The sequence below is a fragment of the Dreissena polymorpha genome, chromosome 8 (assembly GCF_020536995.1).
Source record: "Dreissena polymorpha isolate Duluth1 chromosome 8, UMN_Dpol_1.0, whole genome shotgun sequence".
NCBI lineage: Eukaryota > Metazoa > Mollusca > Bivalvia > Myida > Dreissenidae > Dreissena > Dreissena polymorpha.
The window spans coordinates 87,697,276-87,714,480 of NC_068362.1; the positions used below are offsets into that span (position 1 = coordinate 87,697,276).

At 36.4% G+C, this 17,205-nt stretch overlaps 1 protein-coding gene across 4 annotated transcripts in view; it reads right to left on the minus strand.

Moving 5' to 3' along the window:
• The window catches only part of LOC127840875 (HEAT repeat-containing protein 4-like), a 124,028-nt gene that overhangs the window by 80,655 nt on the left and 26,168 nt on the right, over positions 1-17,205 (minus strand). For all 4 annotated transcript variants that reach the window (XM_052369305.1, XM_052369306.1, XM_052369307.1 and 1 more), the window contains 6 exons: positions 16,539-16,691; positions 15,679-15,836; positions 11,728-11,922; positions 10,422-10,526; positions 8,934-9,117; positions 8,004-8,189 (listed from right to left, as the gene is read on the minus strand). In XM_052369305.1, coding sequence (XP_052225265.1) covers positions 8,004-8,189; positions 8,934-9,117; positions 10,422-10,526; positions 11,728-11,922; positions 15,679-15,836; positions 16,539-16,691 — 981 coding nt within the window. The remainder of the gene's footprint in view (positions 1-8,003; positions 8,190-8,933; positions 9,118-10,421; positions 10,527-11,727; positions 11,923-15,678; positions 15,837-16,538; positions 16,692-17,205) is intronic.

Below are 17,205 nucleotides of genomic sequence, written 5' to 3' on the forward strand. Positions count from 1 at the left end.
GCGCTGAATAATTAATCAGTTCTCTTGTATTTACATGGGCTATGATTATATTTACAACCATGCATGTCCAATATTTTCTTTTCTTTTTAAAGATTTTAGAGTTTAAAACGACTGGAGGGAATTCTGTGATATGTGTGCAGTATTTTACATTTATTACACTTAAACAATCGCTCTTTAAAAGTTAAAACACCGCTACATTTCTGTAAAGACAAAATTCAGTTCCTAAGTTTCCTGGAATAATACCATAGTTCATGATTTAATGACTAAAGAGAAATTACTACCTCAACCAGAATGAATAACAAGTATGGGGCAAAATCATCTTTCATCATTCAAGGAATTGAAGAATGATCATGGAACCTCAAGAATACTGAATTACAGGCATCGATGCACTGGGAAGATCAACCCTTTGCATGCTGGGAAATTTGTCTTCTGCTAAAATGTCTTCTGCTGAATTTCTAAAATTAGTATTTTCTTCGATTTTTTTCAAAGAACACTATCAGAATAGCAAACAGTTTGGATCCTGATGAGACGCCACGTTCTGTGGCGTCTCATCTGGATCCAAACTGTTTGCAAAGGCCTTCAAAATCCGGTTCCCGCACTGAAAGGGTTAATGCACTGGGAAGATCAAACGGGAATACAGTTACATCACCATGATCTTGCAGTAAAACAAATGGCTGTGAACTGTACTATATGTATCCTTCAAGATAATGAAAAGAAATGTTTACACAGATAAAAAAAAAATTATGCCCCCGAAGGAGGGCATATAGTGATCGGACTGTCCGTCCGTCCCTCTGTCCTTCCGTCACACTTTGCGTTTAGCTTTCTCAAAATGCTCATAACTTCTATGTCCCTTGAGATATAACCTTCATATTTGGTATGCATGTCTATATGGACAAGGCCTTTCCATACGCACAAAAATGTTGACCCCTGTCACCTTGACCTTGAACTTAGGGTCCGCGTTTAGGTTTTGGAAATCTGTGTTTAGGTTTCGAAAAATGCTCATAACTTCTATCAAAGCGTTAATAGGGGGCAACACATGGTTACATATGGTAACACCTCTTGTTTTTTAAAGGGGCCTTTTCACAGATTTTTGCATTTTTTAACTTATTCATTAAATGCTTTATATTGATAAATGTAAACATTGGATCATAAAAGCTCCAGTAAAAAATCAAGAAAAAAATTTAAAAAAGGAAAAGAACATTGCCCGGAGCAGGTTTCGAACCAGTGACCCCTGGAGTCCTGCCAGAGTCCTGAAGTAAAAACGCTTTAGCCTACTGAGCTATTCCGCCGAGTACACATTCGTGACGTATTTTATACATTATATAAGCAATCTTCGTAGTTTCACAAAATTTAACGACAAAAACAGAACTCTCCAAATTATTCAATCGTTTCGCGTTGCAACGCTTTATAATTTTTAGGTTTTAAAATCGTCAAAAGATGCATATAATGGCTATATTAGAGCATGGTTAATGTTCAGTATTACTGTTTCCTCACAAATATCATAACTAAAACGAAAAATTACGAATCTGAAACAACTTTTTTCAATTTTGTCAATTTACCAAAGCCTGAAAAGATCCCTTTAATATTTACATGTATATATAATAATTATATGTGAACAAGCTAATCCTTGATTAACAGGGATTGTGAAAACCAAGACAATTTTTAATTTGAGAATTAACCAAACACTTTTGTATACATTTTAGTTTTGCACATTTTCATAGCAAAACATCTTTAACATTGAAGGGATTATGAAATATGAGAAACATGATTCAGTCATCATTGTTAAGTATCAACTGTGGTTTAAGATGACATTTAATGACATTCCATAGAATGAGTCTTAAATGCCTTTTGGAAATATGTTCATCACGTTTATGACATCTGACAAAAATAGTGTTGTGCAACCGACTTCCTATGTTGTCAGTCCAACCGATTTCCTATGTTGTCAGTTTAACACAGTTAAAGATGTTTTTGAAGATTCTAAATGTTAAACAAATGTGAAGATTTGATCTACATTTTGTGAAACTCGGCCAGTTCAAGCTGTACCATGCAACTTTTTTTGTGATCATCTGATAAGCTAAATGCAGATGAATTGCACTGCTTTTCGTGGGAGTGGATAACATTTTGTTGTGAGGTTTAGTTTTCGAAAGAATAATAGGAGCAGAGAATGCACAACTGTAAAAGTAAGAAAACACAGTGTTTAAAATCTAAGTGCAAAAAGGAAAAATATAAGAAAAGACTGTGTCAGATGGAACTAGAGCTTTGTCACAGACATGACGTATACCCCCACATACTGCATTGACACAGAATATTTTGCATGCTGTCTTCACAAAACAAGAGAAGCTAATTTATGGTGTTTTTTAAGAATTATTATGCCATAATCATTTATGGCCATTTTGACCTTTGAACTATTGAATTCTTTCGCAGGACATGCCGTCCAATGACTGTGAACACAATTAATGTACAGAGTCATTTTAAAATCTCACAATGAATGACATAGTTATGGCCCTGAACAGCTCTTTGATGGCCATTTTTGAACTCGAAGTGTGAACTTGACCTTGGAGATATCAACGTAATTCTTTCGCACGACACACCATCCAATGATTGTGAACAAATGTTCCTAGTAATTTTAAAATCTCACCATGAATGACATCGTTATGGCCCGGACAAGATCATTTATGGCCATTTTTGACCTTTGAACTCAAAGTGTGACATTGACTATGGAGACATCAACATAATTCTTTCGCATGACACACTGTCCAATGATTGTGAACAAATGTACCGAGTAATTGTAAAATCTCACAATAAATGACATACTTATGGCCTGGACGAGATCATTTATGGCCATTTTTGACCTTTGAACTCAAAGTGTGACCTTGACGTTGCAGATATCGACTTAATTCATGTGCATGACACACCGTCCAATGATGGTGAACAAATATGCCAAATCATTTTAAAATCTCACAATGAACAACATAGTTATTTCCCGGACAAGCTCATTTATGGCCATTTTTGACCTTTGAACTCAAAGTGTGACCTTGACCTTGGAGATATCCTCTAATTCTTTTGCATGACACACCGTCCAATGATGGTGAACAAATGCGCCAAATGATTTTAACGTCTTACAATAAATAACAAAGTTATGGCCCAGACAAGCTCATTTATGGGCATTTTGACCTTTGAACTCCAAGTGTGACCTTGACCTTGGAGATATCGACGTACTTCTTTCGCAGGTCACATAGTTATGGTCCGGACAAACTTTCGATTTAAAAGGCACTAAGTGACCCCGTGGCCTAGTTTTTGACCCGGCATGACCCATATTCAAACTTGACCTATACATCATCTAGATACAACTTCTGACCAAGTTTGATGAAGATCAGATGAAATTTTTGGGCAACAAACCGACTGACAGATCGACCGACAAAGTTACTCCTATATAACCCCCATTACCAATGGTAATGGGGTTATAATAACTACTCAACAATATATTAATTAGATCCCAATTTTACTACAAATCTGAAATCCATTTTTTGGATATTGCCAATCAGTCCATCTTTACACAAATCATCATTAAGTGAGAACACGTGTCATCCCGGCTATAATGGTCGTAAAGTTCTCCCAATGTACTGTGAAAATCTGTGCCTAGTTTATTTGTATAAAGTGGAATCCCAAATTAGCCTGTGCAGTCTGCACAGTCTTAACAGGGACTACAATTGCCACTTAAACTTGATTTTTGTTAAGAAGGGACAACCTTTAAAAAAAAAATTCCTTTAAAGGAGAAAGTGTTGTCCCAGATTAACCTGTGCGGGCTGAACAGGATAATCTGGGATGACACTTAAAGCACATTCATTTTGCATTAAGCCCAGTTTTTTCCAGAAACAGGCTCATTGAATGAGAAATCCGATGTCATCCTGGCTCAGGTCTCATGGTCAGTCCGAAAAAGGTCAGGTTCACAGGCGGAGTTCATCACATAAATCATTTAGATGTCCTGAAATTGCTGGGAAAATGTCAGACAAAAACTCATAACTTCTGTTGAGCACTAAGTTATGGGCTTATCAATGAATGATAGTGACTTTGCAAACAGTTTTTCTAAGTTTCAATATCATCCCGGGCATTTTATTTTATCTTAAATTTGTGGATTTTTTTTTTAAATGTCTCTTTTAAGTCTTCAGACTTGAAAGTTTATTGGAAACTTGATATCCCGGTAGTGAGGACCTCGACAACTAGGGTCTGACAAATAATATTGGTCCAAATTAGTTAATATAATTATGAAACTCATGACGCACAAAGAACAATGATCTTAATCAGTGGGGTTATTTGTAATATCATTAAAACTAAAGTAACCTAAGATCTTTTGATAGTATGTCTTCTGAGACATTGTTAATCAGTAACTTGCTTTTATGGATGACTATAACATACTGGTATATTTGTTACAATCAAAATAAATCTTTCATCATATCTGAGCTAGTTATAATGGCTCATATAAAACAAATATTGAATGGCCCACAGTGTTTGCACAAAATCAACCCTTGAAGACAGGTTAACAATCTATTAAATATTATGTCATAACTGTTTTTCCAGTAGACATAGGATTGGTTATCTACATACACTAAAGCAGGCTCCCAGAGCTGTTACATACATGCTTTTAATAAAACAACAACAATTTTATATCTAAAGCTCATCTATGTGCAAGAAACTGATTTTGCATGCCAAAGAACAGTCAGTTCTGAACATAATAGCTTATTTTTATTCACAAGCTTTTAACGTAAGGACGAGAATTTGGCAGCCATCTCTCTACCTAATGTGCGGAATTATCAAGGTGGAAAACCTGGGCACAAGATATAATTCTATCATTATTATCAATTTTATGGACTTATTAACCCCAAGTTATCAGGTGTACTGGAGTTAGTCAATGAACATTACCCATATTCTTCACAATGGAACACAAAAACAGTAACTGTTGCTTCTTGAATATGGATCAAAATAGCAATAACATATTTTTGATAATCCATTGGTGGTACACCATCAAAGAGGTAAAGGCTTTATGCTAAGAATAGTTTGTTATACATTTAAGACAACATTTCTTTGAAATTGAGTTCTTTTAGGGCCACACCCATAATATAAATGGGCCGTGCTCTGTTCTCTGTGAAAAAAGGGTTTAATGCAAAAATATGTGCATAAAGTGTTGTCTCAGATTAGCCTGTGCAGTCCGCACAGGCTAATCAGGGACGACACTTTCCACTTTTATGATATTTTTTGTTTTAAGAAAACTCTTCTTAGCAAAAATCATCTTTTTGCGGAAAGTGTTTCCGTGATTAGCCTGTGCTGATTGCACAGGCTAATCTGGGACGACACTTTTCGCACATGCATTAAACCCCCTTTTCACAGAGCACGGCCCAAATGAGTAATAGCTCTGCTAGGAGTCTTTTCATAATGATGTTGTGAAGACATAGACGGACTTAAAACCTCAGATAACACAATAGCGCTGGTTAGTTGTATGGTTTTATTCAGAAAAAAGGTACAAAGTTTTACAGGAATAATAACAGTACATTGTTGCATACAGAGTATATATTAGCAAGAATCTTGATCTCAAACCAAAAACATACACATGAAGGTGTTTAAAATTGCAATCAGCAGTACATTATAAGATAATGCTTTTTATGTTGTTGATGTTGATGTTCCCCAAATAATGTGTCCGGTCCAAATTTTGTCTAACAGCCTACTAATGCATATCTTTACAGTCACATAGCAATGTAAAACAAATTTCAACTAAGAAACAAACATAAAAGCTTGTAAAGTCCTAAAATGAAGAGTTGATTTTGTTTCTATTTTGCAAGTCTGTAAAAAATACATGCCTCAATCACACAAAGGTAGTGTTATTGTATAAGTTTATAAGTTTATCTTGTATCAGTCTTCAGGGCCATCGTTTTGCCGTTTTTGAGGCCAAAATTCATGATTCTCCCTTAAAATAGTATACTTTTTTCCCCTATTTCAGCTAAAAATCCCCCCTCCAAATTTATTTTTTTTACTTTTATACCTATGTTGCCAGCTGGTATTGTGCTTTTAAACTTTGATTAAATGTATATTTATGTAAATTACATTAAAATATAGCAATTTTAAGTGTTGAATGGTTGGTAAAGATCTTCTAAAATTCCCCTTTTCGCCCAAAACGAAGCAAACTTCCCCTCTCTAAGGGCCCCGGCCCCAATCACCCAAAGTGTAGCAAGCGCCCTGGTCTTTCCAAAAAAAAGAGAGAAGAAAATAACTATTCAAATAAATTATTGTAATCTAAGGGAAGTAACTTGTATAATTTCATTTATTTAAAGGATACCAGTTACTCCTCTTGCTTGACATTTCTAAATGCATGCTTTCAAATTGTTATAAAATTGGAGCCTTGTTTTGAGAAAACCAGGCTTTATGCATGTGTTTAAGTGTTTACCCAGATAATCCTGCCATTTTGCAATATGCACATACTAGTCAGTGACAACTCTTTCCACTTTTATAGAATATTTCTTTACAAGAAAATCTAAACAAAAATCCAGTCTAGGTGGAAAGTTTCGTCCCAGATTAGTCTAGTCTGTGCAGACTGCACAGACTACATTTTAGCATATGCAAATTAGCCCAGTTTTCCATGCGTCCGACTCCTCTATCTTCAGTTTTTTATTTTCTCCTATATTAAAACCATTTTATAGTATTCATGCATTATAGCCTTTAAAAATATCCCAGTGAGTTGTTAATACTCTGCTAATCAATGAAACCCAATTGAATCAAATACCTTCGGCTTATAGAGACACTTTCAACTCTTTTCTTGGGATTTAGACAATACTTAAATGAATTATCTTCAGAACACAATATTATTACAGCCATTTTTTTGTCCATTTGGGAAAAGTACCCGTACCGGTCCAATTGGGAAAAATTGAGTCGTGAAAACCTGAAAATTGGGAAAAATCGAGTCATGAAACCCTCAAATTGGGAAATTGGTGTATATGATTTTATGCTCCCAAATACTTTAAAATTGATTCTAAGTGTTTTAAAGCTGTCAATATTATATTTACTTAGGTTCAAACCATAGAGCTGCACAGGGAAACTAACAAAATGTTGCATTTTCCAAAAAAAAAAAATTTTTTTTTTTTTTTTTTATACCTTAAATTGGGAATTTTTGGCCAGCAATTGGGAAATTTGTAGTTTTTTCGTAATTGGGAAAGTGCCGCTAACCGGCACTTTATAAAGAAGGAAAAAATTGCTGTATTAGGGGTTGAACCTGGGACCGTAAAGTCGGATTGACCATACCACATATACTACCCGATTGGGATTGTTCAAAGTCATATAAATCTACTCAACTATACAATTCAAACTTAAGTAAAAAGCAACCTTTGTTGCGTACACTTTGTATGTTAGTTTTTTTTCTGAAGAAATGTTGAATTATAGGACTATTCCACTTTGTTACTCTGTAATTGAACATTCAAAATAACACAGGCTGATTGAACCTGTACTGTATTTATTTTGACCTTGCGGTCAAAGATAACCCATGAAAGTGCAAGCACTTATTTTCAATGGGATCCTTTGGTTTTGCTGAAGAGACAGCAAGCAGAAGAGACAGTATTGGGATACAAGGAATCTGGGTGCGATACCCTAGCTCTTTTGCGAATAGATACCTTGGTTCTTTTAGGTGCTCAGTGTATAGCACTGATACACGCGAGAATTACCTGGGTTTCATACCATACCAGTTGTACTGGTATGAAATTAATAACATTTCACAGAGAAAGATTCTGTAAAATCATTTTTATTAGTAGGCATGAACTTAATGGTATTTTTTCAAAAAAGTACTTTTTTGTGGTAATGTGAATTTGTGGATATCTGGTTTTGGAAAAATCATAGTAAATTAGGTCGGACATTTTGATCTGTATTTGTATTAAATTTGTGGATTGGTTAACCCATGAAATAAATGTAAATGTATGTCCCACTAATAATAATGATTTACAGTATTAAAAGAGGTAAAAACAAACCTTGGAAAGCGAGTGCCTTAATTTTCCAAATTGTGTCGAAGGTTGCCAAATGGATCAGCTTGGCTATGACCTCCTCGTCTTTAATGATGAGATTGCCCGACGTAATGCAGGCCTCGGAACGTATCGCGATATACTGGTCTGTGAAACACTGTAGAAATGCGGGAAGCAGCTTGGCAGTCATTATTCCTGAAATGTGGAGTTTCGCAATTACTTAAGCCTTGTTCTGGGAGAGTTGAGTTAAATGCATTTGAGTGAAGTGAGGTCCCAGATTAGCCTGTGCAGTCTGCATAGGCTAGTCAGGGACTACACTTTCCACTTACACTGGATTTTAATTAACATGATACTTTAAAACGAAAAATTTCATAAAAGTGCCACATTTTTATTACAATCTTAAGATATATTATTGATTTGGGTGAAAATACACTCTAGAAAAGGAGGTTGATAACCATGCTTATTTGGGATTGATCAATTTATGTAAAGATGGCAGTTACTGGGGCAATCTGATGGATTAAGGCGCATGGCTAAAAAAATTGGGTTACTATCGATGAAAACTCCTGGACTTAACCCTTTGCATGCTGGGAACTTTGGCATCTGCTAAAATGTCGTCTGCTGAATTTCTAAAATTAGCATTTTCTTTTCGATTTTTTTTCAAAGAATACCATAAGATTAGCAAACAGTTTGGATCCTGATGAGACGCCACGTTTTGTGGCGTCTCATCTGGATCCAAACTGTTTGCAAAGGCCTTCAAAATTCGGTTCCAGCACTGAAAGAGTTAAACTAATTAAAGGGGTAAGCCTCTTCAAATGCTTGCATGAATTGTATTAGGATCAAAACTATTGAGAATAAAGAACTGCAACTACTTAAAGGCAATCTAATTTAATCAATTTTCTCTGTCACTTAAATAGGAACATAACTCTCATAATATCTCACCAAGTTGTCCAATCTTGTTCAAGGCATCCAGTTTTGTTCGTTCATCACCCTCGAGGAGTTTCACACGCAGTTCGTCATGGACATCTCTCCCGTGCCCTGTCTTGCCGAGACACTGCGCCGCAGCGCGCCTCACATCAACCTGCCAGTCGTTCCACATCAGGTCCGACAACTTGTTAGTTATGTCCTGGAAAGATTGAAAAACATTATGTTTAAAAAAAACTTTAATACGGAGGTTTTTATCATGTGATTAGAAAGGTGAATTTGAGAGACAAAATTGGTAGACATTATTTTGTTAGAAAAAGGTGGCCTGAACTGTGTATATTTAATCCCACTTTTGTGAAACTCATTTTATTTAAGAATCTGTGGACAGCTAGGGTTTAAGGTGACTATAAGTTATATCCTGGAAAGATGATACAATTAAGATTGCCTGCAAAATCATTTTTGCATCACAGGCAACATTTGAAAACCTAGTAAACGGGTATATCTTACATAATTCTTGACAACGTTGCACCTAGGCTGTTATCTTTTTTTATGCAAGAGTACCTGAAATCCGGTAAATATTAGACCAGTTTATATGCATAATAATTTGATTTGTCACCTTTTAAGAGCCTTTAAAGGTTATTAAAGGTTATGAAATAGTATTTTTTTATGATTGCTTAATAATTTCAAATTCCCAGGTCTTTTTTCCATTAACACTCACACAAATACATGTACTTTCATAATTACAAAAATAAATTCCATTTTCCCAGGAAGTGGAAAATAAGAATTGGTAGAATTGAGTGCAAAATATCAACTATTATAAAGCAGTATCACAAAATCAACTATCACTAAGCACTATCTTAATATTGACTATTATTGAGCAATATCTTAATATCTTAATATCATCTGTGATTGAGCAATATCTTAATATTAACTATAATTGACCAAATAATCTTAATGTTAACTATTATTGAGCAATATCATAATATCAACATTTATTCCGCTACGTGAGACTGCAAGCAGTACTAAAATGATGCAGTATTCTCAAAATGGTCTAAATTGCCTGTAATTTGGTGTGTTTTAAAGCTCCTGTTAGGTAAAACTTATTAACTGAATACTTAAATAGCTTGTGTTTGTATGAAAGACATGGTGTTTATTTTACTGAACATAATTGCGTTATACACATATGTGTCTATATTTGAAACAATGCAGCAAGATAAATTTTATTTCAGTATTTGTTGAAAGGTGCTCTTATTATGTATTAAACACATTTATGCCTAGCCTCTAGAAAAAAGGCCTTGGCAAACAGCGTAGACCCAGATGAGATGCCACATGATGCGGCGTCTCATCAGGGTTTGCGCCGTTTGCTTAAAAGAATTTCTGTTAGAAATATTCTAAATATAGAATTAAAATACTAGACATCCCTAATTTTGGAAATAAATTGATCCAATTTAGAAGGATGGGAGAGTCCACTAGGCATAAATGGGTTAATATCCCCCTCACTCCTACCTTATTAATGTCCCCTCTCAGGGTAGGCAGTATCTTGCAGGCGATGATCTTGTGTCTCCAGCTGCTGCTGTTCAGTTGCTCGGCAACCATAGAGTGGACCAGATTCTGTCAGTCAGGAAATCAAAATGAGCCTCCCCCTGGGGAAACTGGGCTTAATGCATGTGCATAAAGTGTCGTCCAAGATAAGCCTGTGCAGTATTCACAGGCTAATCATGGGGTACACTTTCTGCTTGTAGGCAATATTTTTTTTCAAAGGAAGACTTTTCTCAGCAAAAATCCAGTGAAGGTGGAAAGTGGTGTTGCTAATTAGCCTTTGTGGACTGCACAGGCTGATCTGGGACAACACTTTACACACATGCATTTGACCCCATTTTCCCAAAGCAAGGCTTAAATATACCGTACTAGTGTGCATCCCTTTAGCTGTCAGGTCAGCACTGGCAACAAAGTTTATTTTTTCTAGTTTCAAGTACGTGGTGGTTGTGAGTTTTGGTTGATGGTACATTACTGGTTTGATCCCCCCTCTTATGGCCAGTGTAGCTCTAGACGAGCCTGCGCATCCGTGCAGTCTGGTCAGTGGCTACTCTGTAGGCTATAAAGTCACAAACAGTATTTTGATCTTTTTAGCGAACAGAGCAGCTCCAGACCAGTCTGGGACTGGAGCTAGACCGAAGGCGTATGTCATAAGCAATAGACCCATTTTTGTCCACTGAGGCTCATATGAGTTTCTTACCCTATACGTGAGCAAAGATCTATTTTCACACGATGCAGCTTGTACTACTTTCTCAACCTAAATAAGAGCAACTCTTTGCGAATAAACATACAGAGGATATGCTGAGATTTCCCAGCATACTGATTCTTCGCTCATGTTTGATAGTGATTGTAACTTCACAAATCAACATACCGAGGATATGCTGAGATTTCCCAGCATACTGATTCCGCGCTCGTGTTCAATAGTCATTGTAACTTCACAAATCAACATACCGAGGATATGCTGAGATTTCCCAGCATACTGATTTCCCTCTTGTGTTTGATAGTCATGGTTACCGTACTTCACAAATCAACATACCGAGGATATGCTGAGATTTCCCAGCATACTGATTCCTCGCTCATGTTTAATAGTCATTGTAACTTCACAAATCAACATACCGAGGATATACTGAGATTTCCCAGCATACTGATTCCTCGCTCATGTTTAATAGTCATTGTAACTTCACAAATCAACATACCGAGGATATGCTGAGATTTCCCAGCATACTGATACCGCGCTCGTGTTTAATAGTCATTGTAACTTCACAAATCAACATACCGAGGATATGCTGAGATTTCCCAGCATGCTGATTCCGCGCTCGTGTTTGATAGTGTCCTCAGTTGTCATGACCTGTCTGAGGATCTCGCTGATGACGTCAGAGTCACACACCCCGTAGTGAGCGAGGCACTGAGCAGCCGCCCAGCGGTCTACCGGGTTCTCAGACCCCATGGCCGTGTTCAAGATGTCTTCAGCCTGGGAACAATAGCCAAACAAATGGATCCTGATACAACATTTAGAATAATTTGATGCAGATAATTGCATCAATCAAAACCCTGTCTTAAATGCGAGAGCTTCATTTTGGGGAAACTGGGCTTACTGCATGTGCGTAAAGTGTCATCCCAGATAAGACTGTGCAGGCTTACTGCATGTGCGTAAAGTGTCATCCCAGATAAGACTGGGCTTACTGCATGTGCGTAAAGTGTCATCCCAGATAAGACTGTGCAGGCTAATCAGGGATGACTCTTTCTGCCAAAACTGGATTTTTTGTTTACAAGAAACTTCGGTTAAACCAAAAATGCCATTAAAGCATTAAGTGCATGCCCTGATTAGCCTGTGCAGACTGCAAGGCTTATCATGAAAGACACTTTACGCATAATTATGCCTTAAATCTTGTTTACCCAGAACAAGGCCCTATAAGCATTTGAAACAGGGTTTTACTGTATGCAATTATCTGCATCAAATGCTTGTCAATTTTGGGTAAGGACTAATTTAACTACAGTCCAACCCCTCTTAAGCAGCCAGTCAAGGGAAACGGCCAAATTGGCTGCTTAAGCGGGGTGGCCTCTTAAGAGGGGGTTGGGTCATAGGGAGTCTGGAGTTGATGAGGGCATGGCCAACTGTTCAATTTTTGTATAACAAAATGGTAAATATGTGTACATATACTAAACAATGTATAGACTTAAAATAATTGTATTTCTTCCTTTCTAAAATCAGCTATAAAACAAAGTTTTCATTCAAAAAAATAGTATTCATCTTTCTAATCATCATCAATATCATCATCATCATCAGAATCAAGTCAATGAAAAAGAATCATTCTCATGATTCATTGTTTACACAATGCGCATTGTATGGTCCCAATGCACTTTAGATGCGAACAGTTGTGAATCAGTTATGCGTGAATGACTCCCGTGTCACTATCAATCGATAATTTAATTGGTTTATTGCAGTTTTATGGCTTTGTAATACCTACTGCACGAATTGGTCCCGACAGTGATCTCCTCTACGATAAAATCGTGTCCAGTTACTTAAGAGACTGATTAAAGCAACCGGGTGTAATCCTCCTGGCAATCGTGCTTTTCATGCATAAATTATAAAACATTTTTTCGCCGCGTAAAGGGTTTTATATAAATTAATATATTGAAATAATTGTGAATATAAAAACAAATATTAATGCTTTGTTTAATTCCCAAATGAGAATACCTAAATAATTTGTAATCCGAAAAACATTCCCGATTGTTTTATGTTAACGAGATGTTTACAAATTCTAGCATCAAAAAAGTCCTCATATATTTCCTTTGTCCCGACAAATGCGCGTGAAAATTATGCACCAATGTACAATGTCACGTGAAACGCGTGTGTGTATTGATTTTTTGATAAAAACTTTGTAGCACAGAGAACATGTAGATCAGTTGATTTCGGCTAAAAGTTTCTTTGTTCTTTTTAACTTTTAATTGGCCGATAATTGTCATAATGTGTGCTTGAAATAGCATGATTCAACAACTACAAATAATAAATTATAAATTAATAATCTCTTTTCCAGTAATAATAGGTGATATTCGCACATGCGGAAACAAAAATATCAGATGGTCGCATATTGCTTTTAACCCGATAACCCGATAATCCGCCGCTAATTAATTGCAATTTGCAAACTGGCTGTCAAAATGTTTATCACACATCACGCTTCAGTACTACAGAGCCTAAACCGCAGACTGGAAGTAAGCATCGATTGTATCGCCGGTGCGTCGGTGTAATTTTGCCAATGTACATGACTGACTTACATGCGCGAGATCACTCATATGGGGGAAGTTTAACATTTGGGATGCAAAATAGCTGGCCGCTGGCCGGAGAAACGGGGTTACCGCTTAAGAGGGGTGCATTATATAGTGTTTATCGACGGTCGTGGCACAAACCGGCGGCCTACACGGAGTGACCGGCGATGAGGGGTGACCGGAGGTAGGGGTTGGACTGTATGTGTGTCCTATTTAATGCACATTATTTTAACATGTTGAACTGTATATCAGAGCTCCAGATAAGGGCCGTACAGCCTTAAATACGCCTTTTTCATGAAGATTTACGCATTTATTTTTATAAACTGGACGTACAATTACGACATTAATATCCATTTTACGCATTTACGACAAAAATCTGGCTGTACCGATATGTCTGCGTCAGCGCGGCGTGATTTGTTGGTCTCTAACCTAACGGCGCTTTTCGTAAATTTAAATTACCGAAAAGTTGTAGACTGGGTTCATATATTATTGTCTATTCTGTCGCGTGATTTCCTGTAACTTGTAAATTCGTCAAAAACAATATGTCTGCGCGCAATGGAATGCCGGCTTAACCGAAAGCGGTTCAAAACAACACTTTGTTGTCATATAATGACTACATACGGTGTAGTCTAACCATCCTGACATTTAATCTGTAAACCCGGAAAAAGACATTGTCGCCCCGATATTAAACGATTTTATTGCATCGGTGGCTTAAAACGTTAGAATACACGATGGAAAACGGATGAGACAGTGAAATAATTAGTGTTCATTTACTAAGCTTACTAGTTGGCTTGTGTTTTCTTGTCAAGAAAAATGAAGGAATAGTATTAGTCATTAGTTTTAATGTGTAGTTGTATTTGCATCATAATTCAGAATGGAAAACCTAATGCAGTAACTGTTTAAGAAGCTACATATATTTATTATAATTGCTGCAAATGTTTCTGTAAAGTCAGTTATATACATTTCAATATACAAGAACACGGGTAGTACAGTACTACCTGTATTTTTGGATATGGTAGTACAGGTACTAATTGATTTTAAGTGTTACTCCTTTTCTTTCTGTCAGTGGCAGTACCGTTACTAATTTCACAAATCCTTATCTGGAGCTCTGGTATATCAAATTAATTGTCAAAATTATTTCATTGATGTGAAACATGCACTCACATGTAACCTTATAACACCTTATAATCATTATAACCAAAAATCACAACAGTGCAATGCTAATTCGAGATATATGCAAGTAAATAGCTACATGATTTGTTTATTAGCTTTTAATCTTGATCATCTACGCAAGATAAGTATGCTGTAAAAAATTATTGAACCTTCACTTTTATTGACCAGACCTTTTAATATTGTATTATAACAAGTCCTGGGGACCCGTAAAATTCAACACTGATGTAAAAGCCTCTTTTTGTATTGATTAGCTTAGTTTGTTAAGGACAAAACTGTCCACCTGGAGTTTAATGATTTTTATAACATGAGCCGCATGCTAGGAAAATTGGGCTTAACCCTTTGCATGCTGGGAAATTTGTCATCTGCTGAATTTGTAAAATAAGCATTTTCTTCATTTTTTAAAAAAAGAATACTATCAGAATAGCAAACAGTTTGGATCCAGATGAGACGCCACGTTCTGTGGCGTCTCATCTGGATCCAAACTGTTTGCAAAGGCCTTTTAAATTCGGTTCCCGCACTGAAAGGGTTAATGAAGAGTTTAAGTGTCATCCCAGACTAGCTTGTGAAGTCCACACACAATAATCAGGGACAACACTTTCTGCTTACACTGGATTTCGGTTTAGAATAGACCCCTTTTTGAACTAAAACACCATAAACGCAGAGAGAGTGGTCAATGCTTAGTCTGTAAAATCTGGGACGACACTTCAAACACATGAATTACAACCAATTTTCACAGACAGCGGCTCAAGTAATCACATAACGTTACAGCTCACAAAAGGGGGCTCACCATTTTGCAAGGCCTGTTCAGAGAGTACAGGGTAATGGCGGCGGCAGTTTTCACTTTCTCCACGGGGTCCTCAAGCAGGCATTCCAAGGCCACAAACAGCTTCTCTGGCAGGTCGACCGCAGACTCTTTCTCCATGAAGTTCAGCTGGATACCGTGATCTACAGAGTATGGTGGTATTGGTGTGAGAAGTGTCATACCAGGGACTGATAATATTTAAGTGCTCTGGGAATAATTCCAGATTAGCGAGGTGACAATACCTCGGGTTTTCTCCGAAAACAGCCGAGCTAAAAAAACTACATTTTTGCATACTTTTATGTGTATAGGATTTAAATACTATCACACAAAAATAACATGAGGAGAAAAAACAACATCATTATCACTTAAATTTACCAAATGTTATACAATCTTCTTTAGAACAATAATATTTTTCAGTCTTGCTATTGGTACACAGGGCTGGTGCCTTTGTGTAATGTGTCGTCAGAGATTATGCCTGCTCAGTCCACACAGGCTTATCATGAAGACCCTTTCCGCCTAGAATTGATTTCTGTTCAGAAGAAACTTAATTTGAACATAAAATGCAATTAAGGCTGAAATCGCTGAAAGGACTGCGCAGGGTAATCGGGTACAACAATTTACGCACATGCTCTTAGCCCCACTTTGAGTGTATAATTATTTAATAGCATCATATTAAGAACAAACAACAAGTTTGGATACTTAAAAGTGCGTTTGAATACTATCACACCAAAATCACAACAGGAGAAAAATCATGATTCTTAAATTGACCAAAGAAACGAGAATCCTATCAAAGGCTATACAATCTTCTTCAGAATGAGAAAATTATATTAAAGCAAAGCAGCTACCTTCAGGTGGTTTGTAATCAGCAGCCTTAGCGCAAATTACAATGGCCTTGAGTCGGACATGAGGCTGAATGTCGGCCATGTCCCGAATCAGGTCGTCCGGCGTGCTGTCCACGTACTGGCCGGCCAGGTGCCACTTGCTGCGCCATTCATCAACTAAGAGATGTAAGGAAAAGTATTTGTTAGTAAACCCCCCAGACACGCACTTTGACTTGTTTACAGTCCCTAAAAGAAGTAAATTAAATGTTAAACTTGTCTTTTTCGATTAAAGTTTTAAAGGGTCATTTACAAAAAATAAGGAACTGATAAGCAGCAAACAACATAAAATCTAAACAGTGAGTGACTGTGAGTAAATTGTATATTACAATGAAAATATTTATAAGCACACTTAACATAAATATTTATTTTTCTACCAGTAACAAGATATGGTTTTATGAAATCAACTCTAAATTTAAGTAAATAATATAAATAAAATCTTTTTAAAATATGAATATCTCATTGTTAAATAGACGATAATTCCAGATACTGAGCCAACATAAATAACACGGCTTTTATTTTACAATCTAAAGGTTAAGGAATATCTGAAAAAAAGAGCATATCTGTATGCATATAATTTTATCTGCAAGAGAAACAAAACATATTTTTACACTGCAATGGCAAACATAAGTGG